At 27.2% G+C, this 22,572-nt stretch overlaps 1 protein-coding gene across 1 annotated transcript in view; it reads left to right on the top strand.

Annotated features, from left to right (window-relative positions):
- The window catches only part of LOC133322011 (3-phosphoinositide-dependent protein kinase 1), a 51,791-nt gene extending 36,517 nt beyond the window's left edge, over positions 1-15,274 (top strand). Inside the window, exons 4-6 of the mRNA XM_061531079.1 lie at positions 10,033-11,169; positions 11,350-11,624; positions 14,825-15,274. Of these exons, the coding sequence (XP_061387063.1) occupies positions 10,033-11,169; positions 11,350-11,624; positions 14,825-15,274 (1,862 nt within the window). The remainder of the gene's footprint in view (positions 1-10,032; positions 11,170-11,349; positions 11,625-14,824) is intronic.
- The last annotated feature ends 7,298 nt before the right edge of the window (positions 15,275-22,572 follow it).

The raw sequence follows: 22,572 nt of genomic DNA, 5'->3' as shown, positions 1-22,572 counted from the left end.
ATGGCAGCGATGACGTGTCCATTTTTAGTGCTTTCATTTCGTTTTTTTAGTTTTTTTTTTTGGCTAACATGTGACAGCTGTTTTTCTGTGCTTAGCCTCTAAAGGACAATGACCAGCAAATTGTGTTTTAGATTGTCACAGATGAGTCTAAGGACAACAACTATGCTAACAAGGGTCATTGAACCTAGTGTTGTGAGGTTTTTTTGTTGGTATTCCAAAAATATGGTTCCAAAAATTTAAAAAAATAAATCAAGAATTTTTTAATTCCTAACAAAAAAATCTAATTTTCTCTGAAAAATATTAGAATGATTTTTTTTATTGGAAATTATTATACCCTACACAACTATGTTGTCAGGGTATTATAGCTTTGTGCAGCTCCAAGAGTTTGTAACCCCTCGAAATATTGGTCCTACAACCACCTTCAAGTATACCGATCGTCATATCTTGACTAGCTGAGTCGATCTAGACATGTGTATCCGTCCGTCTGTCCATTATAATTTGTAGACACGATACAGGCCACAGTTATGAACCAACCTTCACGAAATTTTGCATGTAGGATGGGTTCGACCCCTATGGTTTTTGGCAAAGATCGGTTAATATTTTTCTGGTCGCTCCAGAGACCGAAATTATGGCCTAAAACATCGCGAATTTGTACATGAAGAAGGGGATCGGGCCAAAGAATACATGCCCGCCTGTTTTGATAAAGATCGGTCAATATTTTTAATTCCGAACAAAAAATTTTCTAATTTTCTCTCAAAAATATTAGAATGATTTTTTTTATTGGAAATTATTATACCCTGCACAACTATAGGGTATTATAGCTTTGTTATACCCTACACAACTATGTTGTCAGGGTATTATAGCTTTGTGCAGCTCCAAGAGTTTGTAACGTCGCGAAATATTGGTCCTACAACCACCTTCAAGTATACCGATTGTCATATCTCGACTAGCTGAGTCGATCTAGACATGTGTGTCCGTTCGTCTGTCCATCATATATTGTAAACACGATACAGGTCACAGTTATGAACCAATTTTGCATGTAGGATGGGTTCGGCCTAGTGAAGACCCCTATTGTTTTTGGTAAATATCGGTTAATATTTATGGGATTAAATGGACCAAATACTTAATTTTTGTAGGTTTTTCTGGTCGCTCCAGAGACCGAAATTATGGTGAATTTGTACATGAAGAAGGGGATCGGGCCTAAGAATACATGCCTGCCTGTTTTGATAATGATCGGTTAATATTTAGTGGGCCAAATGGATCCTGACTTTTGTGTGAAAAATGTCAAAATTTGTATTCTATAACGTATATATTTAACCCTGAAGGACATAGACCCGAGAAGTTGATAGTATATCCAAGAGGAGTGGTTGACCTTTAAGTTGAGATGTGGGAGTTACACTGAAATATTTACAGGTGCTTACGTATTCAGATATTATACGTAATGGAGGGTAATGGGTTACCAAACATGAGGTTCCAGTTATGGTCAAGGACAAGGCCTATAATCTTCGGTGATGATCAGATAAAAATTTTTTGGATGAAGTGGACCATAAACTTACTTTTCTTGAATTTTTTCGAGACGACCTATAAGCCACAATTATAAGCCGAACATCCAAACAGAACCTACGGTGAAGGGAATATGAAAATGCAATTATATTAGGCTGTACTGAATATTAGTAATATTTGTGTGACATCAAGTCGGTCAAGAGGGTGCATCTATCACGAAATATTGCCCAGGCACGGAATAAAAATCCGCTGAAAGTTAGAGTTCCGAGGTAGTTGTGTTGGGTATCGTATGGTCGGCCCCGTCCGACTATACTGCTCCTCCGCTCAATGGTTTTTTAATTAAAAAATGTTGGTTTTGTTATTATGTGCTATTTTTTTTTTTTTTTAATTAAAAAAATTATAACTTTTTATAATTTTTAATTAAAAAAATTATTATTTTTTATAATTTTTAATTAAAAAAAATTATAATTTTTTATAATTTTTAATTAAAAAAAGTATTATTTTTTATAATTTTTAATTAAAAAAGTTATATTTTTTTATAATTTTTAAAATAACAAAATTATAATTTTTTATAATTTTTAATTAAAAAAAATATAATTTTTTTTAAATTAAAAATATATAATTTTTTATAATTTTTAATTAAAAAATTATAATTTTTTATAATTTTTAATTTAAAAAAATATTTTTTTTATAATGTTTTATTTGTTCTTGTAATGAAAATTGTTCTCTTTGCTGTTGTTATTGTTGGCTTTTAAGCATATTGCATCTCCAGCATTTCAAAAAACATTTTGTGGAAAAAATGCGGTTGAACAAGTTCTCGTGTAGATGCCAACCTGAGAATGTTTACAGTAATGTAAAGTGGTGGTGGTGGTGATATGATCTCCCCTTCCACTTCCCCCACTCCATAGCATTCATTAGAAACTGATACAACCAAATCACATTGAACATCATTATGGGCATTCAATAGTTATGCACATTTTTCAACGCGATATTCGAGATGCCGAACTAGAAGAAGAAGAAATATCATCAACACATTCCACAACTCACACACACACACACACACCAATTACTGCTGCATACCAATCAAGTCATTGAGCTATAAATACACCAAAAACAAAAATCCAAAGAGACAACGGTATGGTGGTATACCACCACCAGACCAGTGTTAGAAATTATATGGCCAAATAACGTTGGCGGCGGCGGCATGATATTATGGCCTAAGGAAATACCACGAAGAAGAAGAAGAAGACCAAATAACATCACCTTCGTAAAGGCGTTAAAGGCCGAACAAACGACCGATGATGATCATGCAACATCACAGTTGTTTGCTTTTGGTTGCCACCACAAGTCGCGTGTTTCGCTTCGTTGCTGGACGACATTCAGACAAATGGAGGGTATAAAACCAGATAATGACAACATATAAAGAAATGCTCTACAACAACACCAGTAATTTTTCTGGTTGTGTTTGTTTTGCTATTTCCTATGAAGACAATTATTGTTAGGCGTTAATACCAAAAAAAGCATGAAATTGTGTGGAAACCCCAATACGAGATTCTATGCTTGTAGGAGGATGAGGAGGGGCGAGGTACTCGTGCCTCTCATAAAATCTTCTCCTCAGATGCCATAGAGAGTAGAAATAGAAAACTGTACAAGAAACGGCAATAACAATTATAGTTAATGTCTCGTCGCGGTTGTTGTTGGTTGGCTGGTTGGTTGGTTGTTGGTTCGACTTGCAACCAAGCCAAACGCCAGCATCCAACCATCCATCCACAATGGCAAGCAACAGGCGATCAAAAACAGCATGGCCAACAACAAACAACGTCATTGGTGTTTTAGTTTTTCTTTCTTCTTTTTTGGTCAAATGTGGTATGGCGACATTCCAAAGGTTATCTCCCCTCCCCTCCCATCCCCCCAACCATCTTTGATGAAGTTTAACAATAAATTTAGTTTTACAATTGTTCGATCTTCTTTTACCACACTAAATAAAAATTTGTTGTGTGTGGAGTGCGGGAGTCAGGGGAACAAAAAATCCGAAAAAAAAAGAAATAAAGTTTGAAACCCAAAGCAAACCAAAGCTATTGAGTTAAAAGACAGGTTATATTACATCGTTGTTGTTTTTGTTGTTTTTGCTATCGGTGTGTGTGTGTGGCACAAAAACACAAGGCCGTTATTTAATAAAACAACAACAAACATTTTTTCCCAAGATTTTTGCTAAACAAATTAAAGCAAATCCGAAAATTTTGATAAATTGATTAATTTTATTTTTATTTCCATGGATCCTTTTTGTTTTCCAATTCCCCCTTTTACTCCAAAGTTCATTTACTGGTTTCCTGCAGGCTTTTCAAAGCTTCTCCCCTCCCTCCGCCTGCAACACCACTACCTACTACCGATGATGGTTGTCTTTTCCCCTTGTGTGTCGGTGCATGTGATTGTATGTCGCACTGTTGGTTTTCTGGCTGAGAAATTTCCGTCTGGCTGTCTGTCTGTCTGTCCATTTGGTGGTTAGTTCAATGGCAGGCGCTCAGACACTATAATAAACAATACACCCAAACGGATTGAGATCGAAAAACCTTTACCACCTAGCCAGCTGACTAGCGCTCTACACTCTACCACTCACTCTATTATTTATTCGTTGCTTTAGCAGACTGTTTGCGAAGCAGGGAGACCCTGAATAAAAGAGAAGAAATTGCAATAGGATGTTCTCTTTGGACAATTTGATTGTCGATCTCCTCGATATTTGTATGTATGTGTGTGCGCCTGTGTCTCAAATCCAAACGAGACGGCACAAAAAAAGGTTTTTGAACTTGACACCACAAACAGAAACCGAAGAAGAAGTAGGAACAAAAATATAAACTGAACCAACATAAATCCATTATAATAAAAGTGAATTAAAAAAAAAACGATATACAACAACAAGTTCCCCACGCTCGTCCCTCTCTTAACCCTGAGGAGATACTTTATCGTCACAACAAACACATGGGCTTTATATAAACAAGCTTTTAATAATGAAACCCATTCGAAGCAAAAAAAAGGAACCATGGTTTCTTTTATGTTTTATTATGAGAACATTTTCATTTTCGTTATATATTTTGTTGTTGTTGTGGTTGTAGTCATTCTAGCTTGTCTTTATTTACTTCATTATTTACTTTTTATGCGCTCCTTCTTGTTGTATCCATTCTCGTTGATTCAACAGGCGCTGTGATTTATTTCTTTTTATAAAAAAAGGAAGCAACAACAAAACAAACAAAGGAATATCTCCACCAACAACAACATGAGTTGTTGTTGAATTGAAAAAAAAAAAATGAACTTTCCCGCCAAAATGCTTGGTGATATTCCTGTTCTTGTTAGCAGTGTGTGAGAGGATATTGCCATTTCAAAAAAAAAAAAAAAAAATAATAATAATAATAAAAAATAAATAAACTGGTGGGAATTTTTTTACGAATGGAAAATTTTGAATGTGGTGTTTGGAATGAAATATCAAAAGAGGAAATAGAAAAATAATAAAACTTAATATGTAATAATAATGTGGCATAAAAAATTAAATTATAAAGAAATTCAAATGAGAAAAAATACAAATGAAAAAAATATTTAAAAAAATATTAAAAAATAAAAAAAATATTAAAAAATAAAAAGATATTAAAAAAAAATAATAAAAAAATATTAAAAAATAAAAAGATATTAAAAAAAATAAAAAAATGTTAATAAATAAAAAGATATTAAAAAAATAAAAAAATATTAAAAAAATAAAAAAAAAATATTAAAAAAATAAAAAAAAAAAAAATATTAAAAAAATAAAAAAAAATATAATAAAAATAATCAAAAATAATAATAATAAATAAAAATGAATAAAAATAATAATAAATAAATATAAATAATAAAAAATGAATAAAAATAATCAAAAATAATAATAATAAATAAATATAAATACCATAAAAATGAATAAAAATAGTATAAAAATTAATAAAAATATTTAAAAATAAATAAAAATAAAAACTAAAATAAAAAATAACAATAATAAATAAAATTACTAAAAATATTTAAAAATAATAAAAATAATAAATAAAAATAATAAAAAAATAATAAATAATAATAAAATAACTACAAATATTTAAAAATAATAAAAAAAAAATATATAAAAAATAAATAAAAATAAATAAAAATGATAAAAAAATAATAAAAAATAAATAAAAATAATAAAAAATTAATAACAATTTTATTATTTTAAAAATAATAAAAAATAAATAATTTTATTATTTTAAAAATAATAAAAAATAAATAATTTTATTATTTTAAAAATAACAAAAAATAATAAAAAATAAATAAAAATAATAAAAAATAAATAAAAATATTAAAAAATAAATAAAAATAATAAAAAAAATAAAAATAAATAATAATTTTATTATTTTAAAAATAAATAATAAAAATAATAAATAAAAATAATAAATAAAAATAATAAATAAAAATAATAAATAAAAATAATAAATAAAAATAATAAATAAAAATAATAAATAAAAATAATAAATAAAAATAATAAATAAAAATAATAAATAAAAATAATAAATAAAAATAATAAATAAAAATAATAAATAAAAATAAATAATAATAATAAATAAAAAAATGATAAAAAATAAATAAAAAATGATAAAAAATAAATAATAATAAAAAATAAATAATAATAAAAAATAAATAATAATAAAAAATAAATAATAATAAAAAATAAATAATAATAAAAAATAAATAATAATAAAAAATAAATAATAATAAAAAATAAATAATAATAATAAAATAAATAATAATAATAAATAAAAAATATTAAAAAATAATACAAAATAATAAAAATAAATAAAAATAATAAAAAATAAATAAAAATAATAAAAAATAAATAAAAATAATAACAAAAAAAAATTTTTTTTTTATATAAAACAAAAAATGGGGATTCAGCCTGACTATTTTGCAAAAAAAAAAAAAAAAAAAAAAAAAAAATAAATAATAATACATAAAATAACTAAAAATGTTTAAAACTTATAAAAAACAAAAAAATAAAAATAATAAAAAATAAATAAAAAAATAAATAAAAAAATAAATAAAAAAATGAATAAAAATAAATAAAAATAATAAGAAATAAATAAAAATAATAAGAAATAAATAAAAATAATAAGAAATAAATAAAAATAATAAAAAAATAATTAAACATAATAAAAATAAATAAAAATAATAAAAAAACATAAAAATAAATAAAAATAATAACAAATAAATAAAAATAAATAAAAATAAATAAAAATAAATAAAAATTAATAAAAATAATAAAAAAATAAATAAAAATAATAAAAAAAATAAATAAAAATAATAAAAAAAGAAACAACCATTAAGGAAAGTAGTAAAGTCGGATGGGGCCGACTATATGGTACATTTCACCACATTGGGTATATTCAATAGATGAATCCTAATAGACGTCGCATTTTTAAAGGAGCAGTAAAATGAAATTGGATCCATAACCATGTCATTCTGCAGCCGATACCAATTTTTTCATTTGGTCAGATATAGAAGCTATATTTAAATCTGAACCGACTTTCAAGAAACTTAACACACATCATTTTATACCTAATTCATTACGCTGTGCCAAATTTGGTGCATATCGAAAGATATTAAGGGACTTTGGTGCACCGTTTACATTAAATCCGATGAACTATGACGGTCGGTATACTTAAAGGTGTGTCTACAACCAATATTTCGCGGCGTTACATACTCTTGGGGCTGCACAAAGCTATAATACCCTGACAACATAGCTGTGTAGGGTATAATAATAATAATTTGGCAAAAATAACTCAAATTGCAAAGGGGTTTAAAATTACTTTGCCATTTTTTCCCATTGGCTTTTCTTTTTAACCTCTTTCTTTGGTATACCAAGGTCATTTCTAGTCAATATTTTTTTTTTATTTTGCATTTTCAATAACAAAACAAAAAACCACAAATTTTCGACACGTGTAGACGTTTTTTCTTGCGTATTAGTTTTATGTGTTTTTTTTTCTTCATATAGTCTGAATTTTGCTTACTTTGCGCTCCACTTATGTTGCGAGATTGTGTGGATAAACAAAACATAAAAATTTATTTTCAATTGTTTTTTGTGTGTTTTTTTTTTCTTCATCACTTTTCAACGAAAATGTCAATAACACACGTTTTTAAAAATGGCTATTTTTTGGATGCTGTTGTTGTTGTCTGATAGTTTTTATTGCCATAATAATAAATAAAATTTTGTTTACCTTCTTGTTATTGTTTGGTTTGATATGGAAATCAAAGTGACAAATTTTATCACCCGGAAAAAAGCAAAGAATTTTATGTAAATTTTTTTTGGCATCAAAAATTGAGAGAAAATTTATATATTTTTTTATTATAATTAAAAAAAAATTGGATCAAAAATTGTATATCTTAAAATTTGTATATTTCATATCTTCTCCTATTTTTTTTGATCAAATTTTTTTGTTTCACTTTGCGAAATACGATTTCCATTAAAAATTAAAAATTTGTCCAAAGAAGTATAAAGTTTTTTTTTTATAAAAAAAAAAATAAATTAAAAAATTTATATTTTAAATTTTTTTATAATAAGTGGGTTTCTCCCCTTTACATTGTAATGATAGGTGAATAAACTCACTAATAAACAAAAATGTCTCAGGTTATTTACCCTCCCCAAATAATAAGTTATGGTGGTGTTCTGATTCACACTAGTCATTTAAAACAAAAATCAATGACTAAAAAATATTGAATCGGGTGAATAAACAAATATTGTATTCTCAAATTACACGACAGAACAACAATGTTTTGGCTCAGAATTATTTTTTGTCACAATTTGCAAATTTTGCCGATTTTTTTATTTATATATTTTTTTTATAAAAAAAAAAAAAAATAAATAAATAAAAAATAAAAATAAAAAAAAAATATAAAAAATAAAAAAAAATATAAAAAATAAAAAAAATATAAAAAATAAAAAAAATATAAAAAATAAAAAAATATAAAAAAAAATATAAAAAATAAAAAAAAAAATAAAAAAAATATATAAAAAATAAAAATATAAAAAATAAAAATAAAAAAAATATAAAAAATAAAAATAAAAAAATAAAAAAAATAAAAATATAAAAATATAAAAAATAAAAATAAAAAAAAATATATAAAAAATAAAAATAAAAAAATATAAAAAATAAAAATAAAAAAATATAAAAAATAAAAATATAAAAAATAAAAATATAAAAAATAAAAATAAAAAAATATAAAAAATAAAAAAATATAAAAAATAAAAATAAAAAAATATAAAAATAAAAAAATATAAAAATAAAAAAATATAAAAAATAAAAATAAAAAAATATAAAAAATAAAAATAAAAAAATATAAAAAATAAAAATAAAAAAATATAAAAATTAAAATAAAAAAGTATATAAAAAATAAAAATAAAAAATATATAAAAAATAAAAATAAAAAAATATAAAAAATAAAAATAAAAAAATATAAAAAATAAAAATAAAAATAATAAAAATAAAAATAAAAAAATATAAAAAATAAAAATAAAAATAATATAAAAATAAAAATAAAAAATATAAAAAATAAAAAAAATTAAAAAATAAAAAAAAAAAAAATAAAAAAAAATAAAATAAATAAAAATAAAAAAATATATATATATATAAACATGATTTGTTGTTAAATTATGTTCTTATCTTGTCTCTGACCATATATTTACGTGTGTACATTTTCGATTTTATTTGTCTTGTTATTGAGTATTAATTAATTTATGGTCGGTCTCCGCTTATCGTTTCAATTATATATGTTTTTCCATCCTCTCTCTTCAAGGGTAGGAGGAAAGTAAACACGAGGTCTTCTTCCTTTTCCTGTCACCACCCCCCACCAAACCCCCACAATTTGCATAGCATTTTTACTAAAATGATTGTTGTTCTTTTTATTTGCATTGTATTTTGTTTTTTAATCTTTATTTTTTGCCCAAGTTCGCACATTTACTGTTATTGTTTTGATTCGGGAATACATATTTGTTTTTATTTTTATTTTTTTTGCTTAAGTTCAAGGTTTTTTAATCTCGATATTTTTAAAGTTTATTCACCACAATTTGCGTGTGTGTGACAATAACAAAATCTCTTGGGCGGTCAAAAATTTAACTCAAAATCCCGCTAAATGAGGCTGCGGTGTCATTCATAAGAGATATGCAATTTTAAAATTTTTTTCAATCTTAGACAATTTAAATTTTCTTAATTCTTATATTCGAAATTTCGTTATATCCGGAATTTCCTTATATATATTAATATGAAATTTTACTTCATAGGGAATCTTATATTTGTAATTAAAATTTAATTTTTTTAAATAATTAAAAAATTTTTAATTTAAAAAAAAAATCAAATTTGTTTCTCTCCCTTTATTCCCATTTTTGTTTTTTTTTTTTAATTTAAAATATATTAAACACCACCCTTAATTTATTTTGCACCTCAACTAACCAATTTTTCTCTCTCTCCCTCTCTCTCTCTCTCATTCCAGTAAAAGTCTGCGAAAAACGCCTAATTTTACGCGAACACAAACAAGAGTACATACGACGCGAACGCGAAGTTATGCACACCCTGACAAATGTTCCTGGTTTTGTGAATTTATCCTGCACCTTCCAAGATGCCCGTTCACTTTACTTTGTCATGACCTATGCCAAAAATGGCGATCTGCTGCCATATATCAATAAAGTTGGTTCCTTCGATATCGATTCAACACGCCACTATGCTGCCGAACTAGTATTAGCCTGCGAACAAATGCATCGACGCAATATCGTGCATCGTGACTTGAAACCGGAGAATATTCTCTTGGACGAGGATATGCACACGCTGATTGCCGATTTCGGATCGGTGAAAATCCTAACGGCCGAAGAAAAGGCCCAGGCCCAAGCATTTTTACTATCGGGTGGTATTGATTTGGCCAAAAAGGCCAGATGTCAATCGGGTGGTAGTATGCGTAGCGATGATGATGATTACAATGATGATGATGAGGATTATGAATCGACCGGTTCATCGGGTAGTTGTGGTGATGCTGAGACAGGGGGTGAAACCGATTCACCGCGTGCCAGACGCCATCAGGCGCCAGCACCCCGTTATCACAGAAAACGCCGCGGCAGTTTTGTGGGCACCGCCCAATATGTCTCGCCCGAAGTGTTGCAGAATGCCCCCATTACCCCAGCCGCCGATTTGTGGGCCTTGGGCTGTATTATCTATCAAATGATGTCGGGCTTGCCACCATTCCGTGGCTCCAATGACTATGTCATCTTCAAGGAGATTATTGCCTGTAATTTAGATTTCCCCCAAGGTTTCGACAAAGATGCCGAAGATCTAGTCAAAAAACTCTTAAAATTAAATCCAGCCGAACGTTTGGGTGCCCAAGAGTTCGGCGGTCAATATGACAGCATTCGTTCACATCCCTTCTTTAAGAATGTTGATTTTGATTCGGTACGCCAGACAACACCACCAGCCATATCACCATATTTACCCGATTTGGTACGCGAAGATGAGAACGAGTTTATGCTGTGCGATAATTTGGAACCTGGACTCGATGATAAACAATTGACCCGGCTGTTGGGCAAGGAATTGGGTTGTATTAGCAGTGATGATGATTGTTATGAGCGGAAAATGAGTTCGGGTAGTGCTGGCAGTAAATCAAAATCATCATCGGCCACAACAACAGTTCCCATAAATACAAAAGCCGCCTCCACAACCACTCTCACATCTAATAATTATCAGAAATCGGCAAAAAGTAAGTTTGAAAAGAGCGATTAAGAACTTCCACTCTAATTGGATTTTTATTTTTCCCTCTCCACAGACAGCTTTGATTTATCTGATGTGGAAAAACACCGACGTTTGGAGGCCCAAAAATCCGATAAATGGCATGTCTTTGCCGAGGGCGAAGTCATTTTGAAGAAGGGTTTTGTCAACAAACGCAAAGGTCTGTTTGCCAGACGCCGCATGCTGTTGTTAACCACCGGACCCCATCTCATCTATATCGATCCTGTGCAAATGGTGAAAAAAGGTGAAATTCCATGGAGTCCGGAATTGCGTGCCGAAGCCAAAAATTTCAAAATTTTCTTTGTGCATACGGTAAGTGGGTTTTGTTAAAAAAAACACACACACACCCTAAGATGACATGAAACTGACAGTTTTTTGGTTGGGTCTAATCAGGATCAGTCATAGTTTAGAAAAGAAACGAATAAGAACAAAAAAAAAATTAAAATAAATAAAAAAACTATAAAAAAAATTAAAAAATTATAAAAAATGAAATAAAAATATAATAAAAAATAAAAAAATAAAAAAAATAATAAAAAATAATAAAAAATAAAAAAATAATAAAATAATAAAAAAATAAAAAAATAAAAAAATAAAAATAAAATAATAAAAAAATAAAAAAATAATAAAAAATAAAAAAATAATAAAAAATAAAAAAATAATAAAAAAATAATAAAAAATAAAAAAATAATAAAAAAAAAAAAAATAATAAAAAATAATAAAAAATAAAAAAATATAATAAAAAATAAAAAATAAAAAAATAATAAAAAATAATAAAATATAATTAAAAATAAAAAAATAATAAAATATAATAAAAAATAAAAAAATAATAAAATATAATAAAAAATAATAAAAAATAATAAAATATAATAAAAAATAAAAAAATAATAAAATATAATAAAAAATAAAAAAATAATAAAATATAATAAAAAATAATAAAATATAATAAAAAATAAAAAAATAATAAAAAAATAATAAAAAATAAAAAAATAATAAAAAAAAAAAAAATAATAAAAAATAAAAAAATAATAAATAATAAAAATAATAAATAATAAAAAATAAAAAAAATAAAAAAATAATAAAAAATAAAAAAAATAATAAAAAATAAAAAAATAATAAAAAATAATTAAAAAATAATAAAAAATAAAAAATAATAAAAAAATAAAAAATAATAATAAAAAATAAAAAAATATAAAAAAATAATAATAAAAAATAAAAAAATATAAAAAAATAAAAAAATAAAAAAATAATAAAAAATAATAAAAATAATAAAAAATAATAAAAAAATAAAAAAAATAATAAAAAAAAATAAAAAAATAAAAAATAATAAAAAATAAAAAAATAATAAAAAATAATAAAAAAAAAATTAAAAAATAATAATAAAATAAAAAAATAATAATAAAAAAATAATAAAAAATAATAAAAATAATAAAAAAATAAAAAAATAATAATAAAAAATAAAAAAATAATAAAAAATAATAATAAATAAATAAAAAATGAAAAAAATAAATAAATAAAAATAATAAAATCTATTGATTTATGAAGACCTGTTGCTCTGTATAGAGGCCCTAGGCCTTTATGCCAGCCTATCAGTGTGTATGAAGACCATAGATTTTATCCAGACCAATTGTACTGTATAGAGATCATAGGCCTCTATGAAGGTCTATTGGTTTGTGTAGAAACCCCTGGTCTCTTTATAAAGATCAATTGGAATGTATAGAGGCCACTGGCCACTTCTCTACTGTATTTTTCTAGTTAGGGAGACACTCTACTGGTATTCTATAGATTGAGGATGTCCTCCACTGGTCTTGTACATTTATCTATAGATAAAATACCTCCTCTTCTGGTCTTCTATAAATGTAAGGCCTCCTATATTGGAGCTATATTTTCTCTACTGGTCTTCTTTGAAAAAATAACCTTCCTTGCACTACTTTAAATATTAAATGGCCTTCTACCTCCATCTGCCGACAAAAGATCATTTCGAAACTTTGTACTCCATCCACAGAGGTCTTCTATACGTCTTCCATTAAAAATGTTACCAATCTTTTTTTCTAAGAAAGATTTATTTTTTATTACAAACAAAATTTGCAAATATTTGTTTTGATTTTAATTACCCACCCACCACATTCATTCATTTATAAAAAAAAAACAAAAGCGGAAATGCTTTCTAATTGTTTTCCACAAATGAAATCCAGCATAGACATGCTGCTGTGTGATTTTCTAAGCCCCTTGGTTCCTCTTCAGCAAAGGTGTGTGTGTTGATATTATGCTCTCCCACTCATTGACATAATCATCAATAAGAAATAAGATTTTGATTTCCATTTGTTCTCTGACGTCATGCTCCGTGCGTGTTTTTTTTCTTCTATTCTTTAAATCCTATATAATCTATCTATGAATGAGATAATGAATCATTTGTGAAAAAGAAGTGTATTCAAGATTATTTCAAGTGTGTTAAATATTTAATGAAAAAAATCTTGATGAAGAATGCTATACATATTTACAAATATTTAACTTAGATAAAGCACGTTTAACACCTATTTCAATTATCAAATTTTTCTTTGGTAAATAATATGAAGATAATCTTGACATGTGCACTCCAGAAATTAATGCATGCATGTGCTAAGATTTTTTTGTTTGCTTAAAGAAATATAATTTTTTTTGTGTGTTAAAAATAGAAAATACACACAGATATATACACACATATGTCTGTATCATTTTCGGCCTAGAGCTTTTAAATTATGAATATTTTTATTCAAATATTTTATTAAAATACTGCACACGTTTTGAGTGGAATGTTTATGAACAAGTTTTTTTTTTTTTTGATTTTGTTGTACTTATGGGAGACATAGTTAGAATATGATATAAAATTAAATTGCAATTTTTTTTTAATTACAAAAAATTGATTTGTTATTATTTAAGTAATTTTTTTGTAGAATATGAATTAAAAAAAAACATCTTAAATTTTTGTGAATTGTATTAAATTATTTTTTTTTTAATTCTATAAAAATCGAAATTTTGCAATTTTAATTGCTTTTGACTTTAATTAAGTCAAAAAATTCAATAAATACATATTTTTTAATTTTCTATTGTTGATATTAAAATTTTGTATTTTTGCTTTAATTTGTTGTTTCCAAAATTTGTCCTAAATAATCACTTTGTTTTGTTGTTGTGTTGTTTTTTTATTATATGATGATATTGGTTTGGTCAGTATTTATATTTAATAATAATTCGGTCTGGCTGGTGGCGTATTAAAGTCTGCGAAAGCAAAACAAGTTCATAACGAAAAAAAAAACAACCACAATAAGACAACAAATTCTGTCACACATTTAACACGTGATATAGTAGACCCAACAATGAATAGAGCCTACCGAACGCATAAAAATCAAAACGAAAATTATGCAAGAATAAAATAGTATAAGACAAAGTAGAACAAGACTTAGGTGGACACTTAAAAAAAAAAATCGTTTTCTTTTTTTATTGATTTTTAATTTATTTTTTCTTTTTTTTTTTTGCAGCCCAATCGTACCTATTATTTGGATGATCCCGAAGGTTTCGGCCTTGAATGGGTGGCAGCTATTGAGAAAATGCATCATCTTACCTATAGCAGAGTACAACAACAACAACATATGATGATGAATAGCTCAAATTCAAATGCGGCTGCCGGTATTGTTTCCTCCTCACCATCCACCTCATCATCCTGTTCGACGGCCTCCTCAACCTCCTGCAGCAATAATACCACAACAAACTCCAATGCCCGTTTGGTGGCAATGAATCTGAATAATAATAACAGCAATAGCAACAATAACAATAATCACAATCACAGTCACAGTCATTCAACAAGTTCGGTAGCAGCAAAAACCTCCTCCTCGTCCACCACAGCCATATCGTCGTCCTCATCAATAGCCCACAAGACATCATCGTTACTGACAGCGCCGTTTACAATATTGAAAACGGCCTCAAATTAAAAAAAAAATATATATATTTTTTGTTGTTATTATAAAAATAAGGAAATGCATATATAATATTTTGGGTGGGTGGCTCTCAAGGATAATCAATCATTAAATGCGAAAACGATAAGCAATGGGAAGTGAAATTGGAAAAACAAGAAAACATATACAACAACAGCAACAACAAAATAATAGTAATAATTACACTGAGAAAATAAAACTGAATATACCAGCCCTTAAAAGTAAAAAAACAAACAAACAAAAAACCAACTCTCATATAGAAAAATTATTTAAATTTAATTTTTTATTTAGAACAAATTTTAGTTCAAAAAATCACCCCGCATAAACAAAAACCCCCAAACAAAAACAAATCCTTTATACTTTATATAGCATAATTATTAAAAAAAAACAAAACAAAAACAACAACTAAATAAAAACCTAATATAATTTATTTACACCCAACCACACCCTTTATTACATTTATAAGTTTTGCAAAAAATTCATTATAATAATAATATTAAATATAATTATTAATAAAATAAAACCATTTAAGCTTAATTATATAAGAATTAGCAAAAAAATATGGAAAAAAAATAAGGCAAAAAATTATATATAACTAATATATTATTAAAACAAATAAACAAACCAACTCTTAGATAGTCTCAATTGCAAAACAACAAACAGAAGAAGAAATAGAAGAAAAAGGAAAAAAACTAATTATAATTTATCTTAGAAAGTATTTATTAATTATATCACTAAAATCTAGAAAATAATATAAACATATTTCCCACACATCATTATTCCCCCCGACTCCTGCTCTCCTCTCCCTCACATTGTATAATTTCCCATTCATAAAAAAAACAAATTGTATTCTCCCTTATCCCTAAAAACTAGCAACTAACCTTGTAAAGTTTAAGCAATTTAGAAAAATTTAGTAAAAAACAAAAAAACAAAACGTAAACATTATACACACAAACTAAATAAATTACCTTGGTCAAACGAAAATTTAATTTCAATTTAAAAACCAAAATATTAACTTTTATTTGAAATTAAAATTTTCGTTTGGTCATTAATAAAAAAAATTATAATAAAAAGAAATTAAATAAATTTATATAAAAAAATATATTGAAAGAAATTTACGTAAAATACATTAGCTCATAAACAAGAAAGAGTATAAGAATGAGAAGAAGAAGAAAAAAGAAAATATTAAACAAATCTATTATACAACAAAAAAACTTATATACAAAGTAAAAATCTAAAAAAAGAAAAAATAAAATAAATAAACCAACCAACTACTATTACATTTTAAGAAATATCTATTAGAGGTAGAGAGAACGAAAAGAAAACATATTGAAAACTCTTTTTTTTTCTTTTTACTAAATTTTCAATATGTGTTTTTTTCGAATTTTCTTCTCTGCGTAAGGTGTAGATTAAAAAAAAAACAAAACAAAATTTCCCCCCCTTAAAAAGAAGAAGAATGAGGTTACAATTACAAAAATACTTGGAGAGCTTAGTTAAAAATAAAAAATCATTCAAATGATTGACAAGGAGGGTCATTCAATTCCCCCCCCCCTATGATTCAAAAATTGGTTTGTGACTCCCCAAGTATTTTATTTTTCTTTAACAACATTCTTCTTCAAACAAGTCCCCTCTTCCCAATTGTATAAAAGTCCCCCAACCAAGCCCCCTTAATTTATAATTCAAAATAATTCTAATTAATTATAAAAAAAACAAACAATGCATATATTTTAATTTAATTATAATAAAACTTATAAAAAAAAAAACAAAACAAAAAACCCCTACCCTACACACACACACATTTACCGGTAAAAAATAATAATTTATTTAATTTATCTTTAATTTCTAATTTAAATTACAAATGAAAATAAACAAGAAGAAAGGAAGAAATAAAAAGCAAACAAAAATTAAACTAAATAGCTCTCTCTGTTTTTTTTTGGTAATGTGAATTGTTGAAGCTTAAATTTTCCCCAACTATTTTTTCTTTAAAAAACTGGAATCTATTAATTTATTATTATTTTTGTTTTGTTTTCCTCCCCCCACCCCCACCCACTACTTTTGTGTTATATCTTAATATTTTCTTTTTATTTATAAAAAAAATTAGTTATTATTTAAATATTTTTGTTTGTAAATCAATTTAATCCTATGCTATTTATATTTATGTTATTAATTAATTAATTATTATTATAAAAAATAATTTTGTTTATATTATATTTAAAAAAAAAAATGAAAATTAGCACACTCACAAACTCACTCCCCCCCTACAATTATAATAATTATTATTTGTTTCTCCTCTTTATCTTATTGGAATTATATATTATTTTTATTTCATTTTGTTTATAGCTATAACAAATTTAATTTTATATATATATGGGTATTTCCATAAATTTTTTTGTTTTTTTGTTGGAGATATTTAAGAAAAAGACTTTAAAAACCATACAAACACACACACATGAAAACAAAAACAAACAAACAAAAATAAAACCTTATTTGAATTTCAATTTTTTGCAAACCAAATATATTTGTTTTTTTTTTGTTATTATTGAATTTCTTTTGAGATCCAAAGGATTTATTAAAAAAAAAGAAATGGTGACAGATCCATAATTCCAGGAAATCTATTTAATTTGTAGCGTATCGAACCAGTAAAGAAGACCTTCTCCCAGTATTTTATTTCCTTTATTAATCTCTTTAAGTCTCCTATAAGTAGAAGGCCCACTTGGGGTGTTTAATATGAATATCAGCAGATCTTTGGAAGGACTTCTATCTGTTGAAGACATCAGGAAGGCTGACTATATATAGAATTCCATGTTAGGTGATCTCTTTTTCTATGACCGTCTATAAACTACCTAAAGAAAAATCTTCATTATATAATACCAATTGAAATCATTCACCCCTATTCCGTATGTCGTCGTCGACACAAAACGACGACGTAGAGAGTCGACTTTTGCAAATTGGTATTCCCCATGTCGTTGTCGACATTTATCGATAACTATTGAAATATTTTTGGTATTCCGTCACAAAGTGCGACGACGACGATGTCGAAGATTTCTTCGTCATTGTTTTAGTTGACGACTGAAGTGTTGGAACAATTTTTTTAAGAAATTAAAAAAAAACATGACCGAACAAGAACAGGATACATCATTCTAGAATCTATTCAATGCGTATTGCCAAATTATGTATAAAAAACACAGAAAAATATATGGAATCTATATATAAATCTGAACCGATTTTGACCACTATCAATTGGGCTCGTCTTTGTGCCAAATAAAGTTTCATCGCATTCGGATGGAATATAAATTTTATCCCATTCGGATCATAAATGTGACCTGTAAATTTTAAAGAAAATACATGGACGGAGCGACGTGACCTCTGAAGTTCCGAAATTCCTTTGTTCATAAGTTCGTCATTTATATACCGATGAAGGTAATATTGGTATGGTTGTAAAACGTACACATATTTTCACATAAATTCAAAATAATCGGCCTTTGGCCAGTGATTTAAGATATTCTCCTATGGACAGGCCTAAATCAATTTTTTTCAATGACCATTTTTGGACGGCTATCTATAACAGGGATGCGAAATGAAATTCTTCAAATTGTACTGGCTTTCAATAAAAAGTGTACTTTTTCAGTCCGATAGTACTTTTTATATATTTTTAAATAAAATTTTTATTGTTATTAACAATTAATAAAAACATACATAAAAAATTAATTAAGATTTGAAGCAGTCGAAGAATGTATTATGTTCCTTTCTTTGGTTTTAATTATATTTTGATATGAAAATACCCTTTCCATATTTGGTATATATTCCACATTCTCTATGAATGTGGTATATATTCCACATTCTCTATAAAAATGGTTGATATATAAGGAAACATATCTTCGTTTAGTTCATTTTTGACTTCAGTCACCTTTGACCAACAAGTGCATATATTGTCGTTTTTGAAAGACTTAATAATTTCTACATGTATTCTGGCATCCTCATACTGCATTTCTAATTTGATATTATTTATAATTTTTGTACATATTGCAAGAACAAAAATAACAGTAACCAGTAAGGAAAGTAGTAAAGTCGGTCGGGGCCGACTATATGATACCCTTCACAACTTTGGGTATATTCAACAGATGAATCCTAACAGACATCGAATTTTTGAAGGATCATTGACATGAAAATGGATCCTTAAACATGTCATTCTGCACATTTTGCGTTCCTGGCGAATCATGTACTTAAAATCAAATCTGAACCGATTTCAAAACTTTCCATACGCTATTTTATATTAACTTCAGTATGTTGTGCACAATTTAGTGTCAATCGGCCTACCTTTGGGTCTTTGATGAACCATTGACTTAAAATCGTACGAAACTATATATAGGAGCTATATCTAAATATAAACCGATTTTAACTAAACTTGCCACATGTTATGTTATAGTAACTTCAGTACGTAGTGCTAAATCTTGTGCCGATTGGACCCACTTTGGTGAAGCATTTATATCCAACTTCTAGGTTATACTAACTTCAGTACGTTGTGCAAAATGTGTGTTAATTTTGTGTAAAATCGGACGAAAATATATGTGTAGATGCTATATCAAAATTTGAACCGATTTCAATGCGACTTGCCAGAGATTAACTTATATGAACTACAGTTCATTGTACCAAATTGTGTGGCAATCGGACAAACTTTGGGATTTTAGTACACAATTTACATAAAATCGGAGGAAAAAATATATAGGAGCTATATCTAAATCTGTGCCGATTTCACAAAACTTAACACACATCATTCTAGACCTAATTCAGTACACTATACCAAATTTAATGCAAATCGATAGATATATAGGGACTTTGGTATACCAATTACATTAAATAAGACGAAAATATATATAGGAGCTATATCTAAATCTAGACCGATTTTCAGGAAACTTCACATATATCATTCTAGACCTAATTAATTACGCTATGCCAAATTTCGTGCAAATCGAACGACATATAGGGACTTTGGTACACCATTTATATTAAATCGGACGAAAAAATATATGGGAACTATATCTAAATCTGAACCGATTTTTTCCCAATTTCAATAGGGTTCGTCCTTAGGCCAAATAAGTGACCTATGCCAAATTTTATCCAATTCGGGTCATAAATGCGACCTGGGGGGTTACTCTGTATTGCGATGCGTAAGAAAAATTGTATCGCATCGCGTAATTGGTACTCTCTAATTCGTTTTCGTATCTCCTTTCGCATCTACTTTACGCAAATGTGGCATCACCGCAATCTGTAATACGAAAACGCATGTCAAACTCGTTCGTTAAACGCAAATATCTTGCGTTAACAAAATAGCAAACGCAAATGAAGCGAAACATGTAAATAAGCACAATTAAAGTTTTTATTTATATCTAAATTGATAATTATTTTGGGAGAAAGCCAAAAAAAGTTACAGTGGAAGACTCAGCACCGTCAGTTCCAAACTTTAGTAGATTTTATGGTGCAACACAGCGATTTGGCAAGGGGCCAGTTGCAGACTTAAAATGCGAAACGACGCGCCAAAAAATTGTAGAGAAAACAGGATGATGACCTTAATTCAGATGGACCTCCCGTAAGAGATGTCGCTGGTTGGAAAAAAGTAATGTTTTATATTTTATATGTATATAAAATGTGAAACTATGTGTGCATATTTACAGGTTGGTGTTGATAACCACCTTGTCCGAGCAATTTCAAAGCAGCGGCCACTTTTATTGGAGTTGGAATTGCCGTGGATCCATTTGGAACGACGAGGTCATTTTTAATATCGTTTATTAAAAACATAAACGCATCTTTTTTGAGACGAACATTTTGTACAAATTTATAAAAATTAAATATTTGAAAACGTTTGTCACATTATTCGTACTTCTATTTTCATACCCGTGTTCACTTAGGTAGAGTATATTTGATCGATCTCTTAAAATTCTTTTTTTAGGTGGTTCATCATTTTTGTTTTTAAAAAAACACTCGTACCACATAAAAATATGTTTTTATTAAAATTTTTTGACGTTTCCTTTTGTCATTCTTCGTTATTGTTTACTTTGTGGTGCTAGTGTTGCCCTATTTTCGATTTATTTTGCGAATGCGTTTGCGTGAGCGATACAGAGTACCAAATTGCACTCTTAACGCATTTAGCTTTCGCATCGCACTGGCTTTCGCAACGCAATACAGAGTAACCCCCCTGCACTTTGTTTACAATTTAACATGGACAGACAGACGGACGGAGATGCATAAATCGACTTAAAAAGTGATTCTATGCATATTCTCAGAAGGAACCATGTGTCTATCTCGTTTCCTTTTGTCTGTTACAAACATATGCACAAAGACATAATACCCTGTTCCACAGTGTGGTGAAGGGTATAAAAAGGGTTTGAAAATTCTGAAATAATAGAATTGAGGCTTAATTTTTGGGAATCAGCTTCAAAATCATTGAGTGTAAAATAATATTGAAGTGATTCCCACTGCGCCAAAATTGTTTCAATAACTTCTTGACGTGAAAGCCATCGAGTTGTTGAGTATTTAAAAACAACATGCATATCTGTACCGAAACATTCCTGAAACAATGAAAAATCATCTCTCATAGAACTGTTACAAAAATAATAATTAATATGTTTACTGAATTTATCAATCTGATCGGGAATACTGAATTGGCATAGGACACTACGTTTAAACTGTGGCAAATTCATCCATTCTTAACGACAAATTCATCCATTCTTCGTGTATGTTTAAGCACGAATAATACTTTTAAGTGAGAATAGTTTGATACAATTTAGAAATAGTGCTAAATATGTCATTGGGGTGCTATTGTACTTTTGACTTCCAAATAGTGCTAAAATTAGTACAATTGTACCAACTTTTGCATCCCTGATCTATAATGGAAAATTCGGCTACGCGATGGAACATTTTAAATAGGTACATATCTCGTGAAGAACGGACTTCTCCCATGAATGTCATATATTTTCGTCATCATATAAGCCCCTAAAGTCAACTTAAGCCAAAATATCAAAGAAAATAAACAGCTAACTCAATTTTAGAGATGTGTTTTTTGTTTTGTTGATATTATCGAATACCAAATAAATGTCGAAGTGATGTCGACAAAGAAACGACGACGACATACGGAATAGGGGTGATTATTTATAAAAAAATCTAAATGACCTATCTATACAAGCCTTTACATATGTATGCTACAGATAGAAACCCTTCCAAAGTACCCTATAGTCTTTCTATAGGATTTTGTATAATATTTTATATTTCCACTACAATTACAAGACCTTTTAACGGCC

The sequence above is a fragment of the Musca vetustissima genome, unplaced genomic scaffold (genome assembly GCF_032173495.1).
Source record: "Musca vetustissima isolate MV318-11 ecotype Yass unplaced genomic scaffold, APGP_CSIRO_Mvet_v1 utg35049, whole genome shotgun sequence".
NCBI classification, from domain to species: Eukaryota; Metazoa; Arthropoda; class Insecta; order Diptera; family Muscidae; genus Musca; species Musca vetustissima.
The sequence above is the reverse complement of the archived record's forward strand: the minus strand, read 5'-3'. Positions and strand labels throughout refer to the sequence as shown.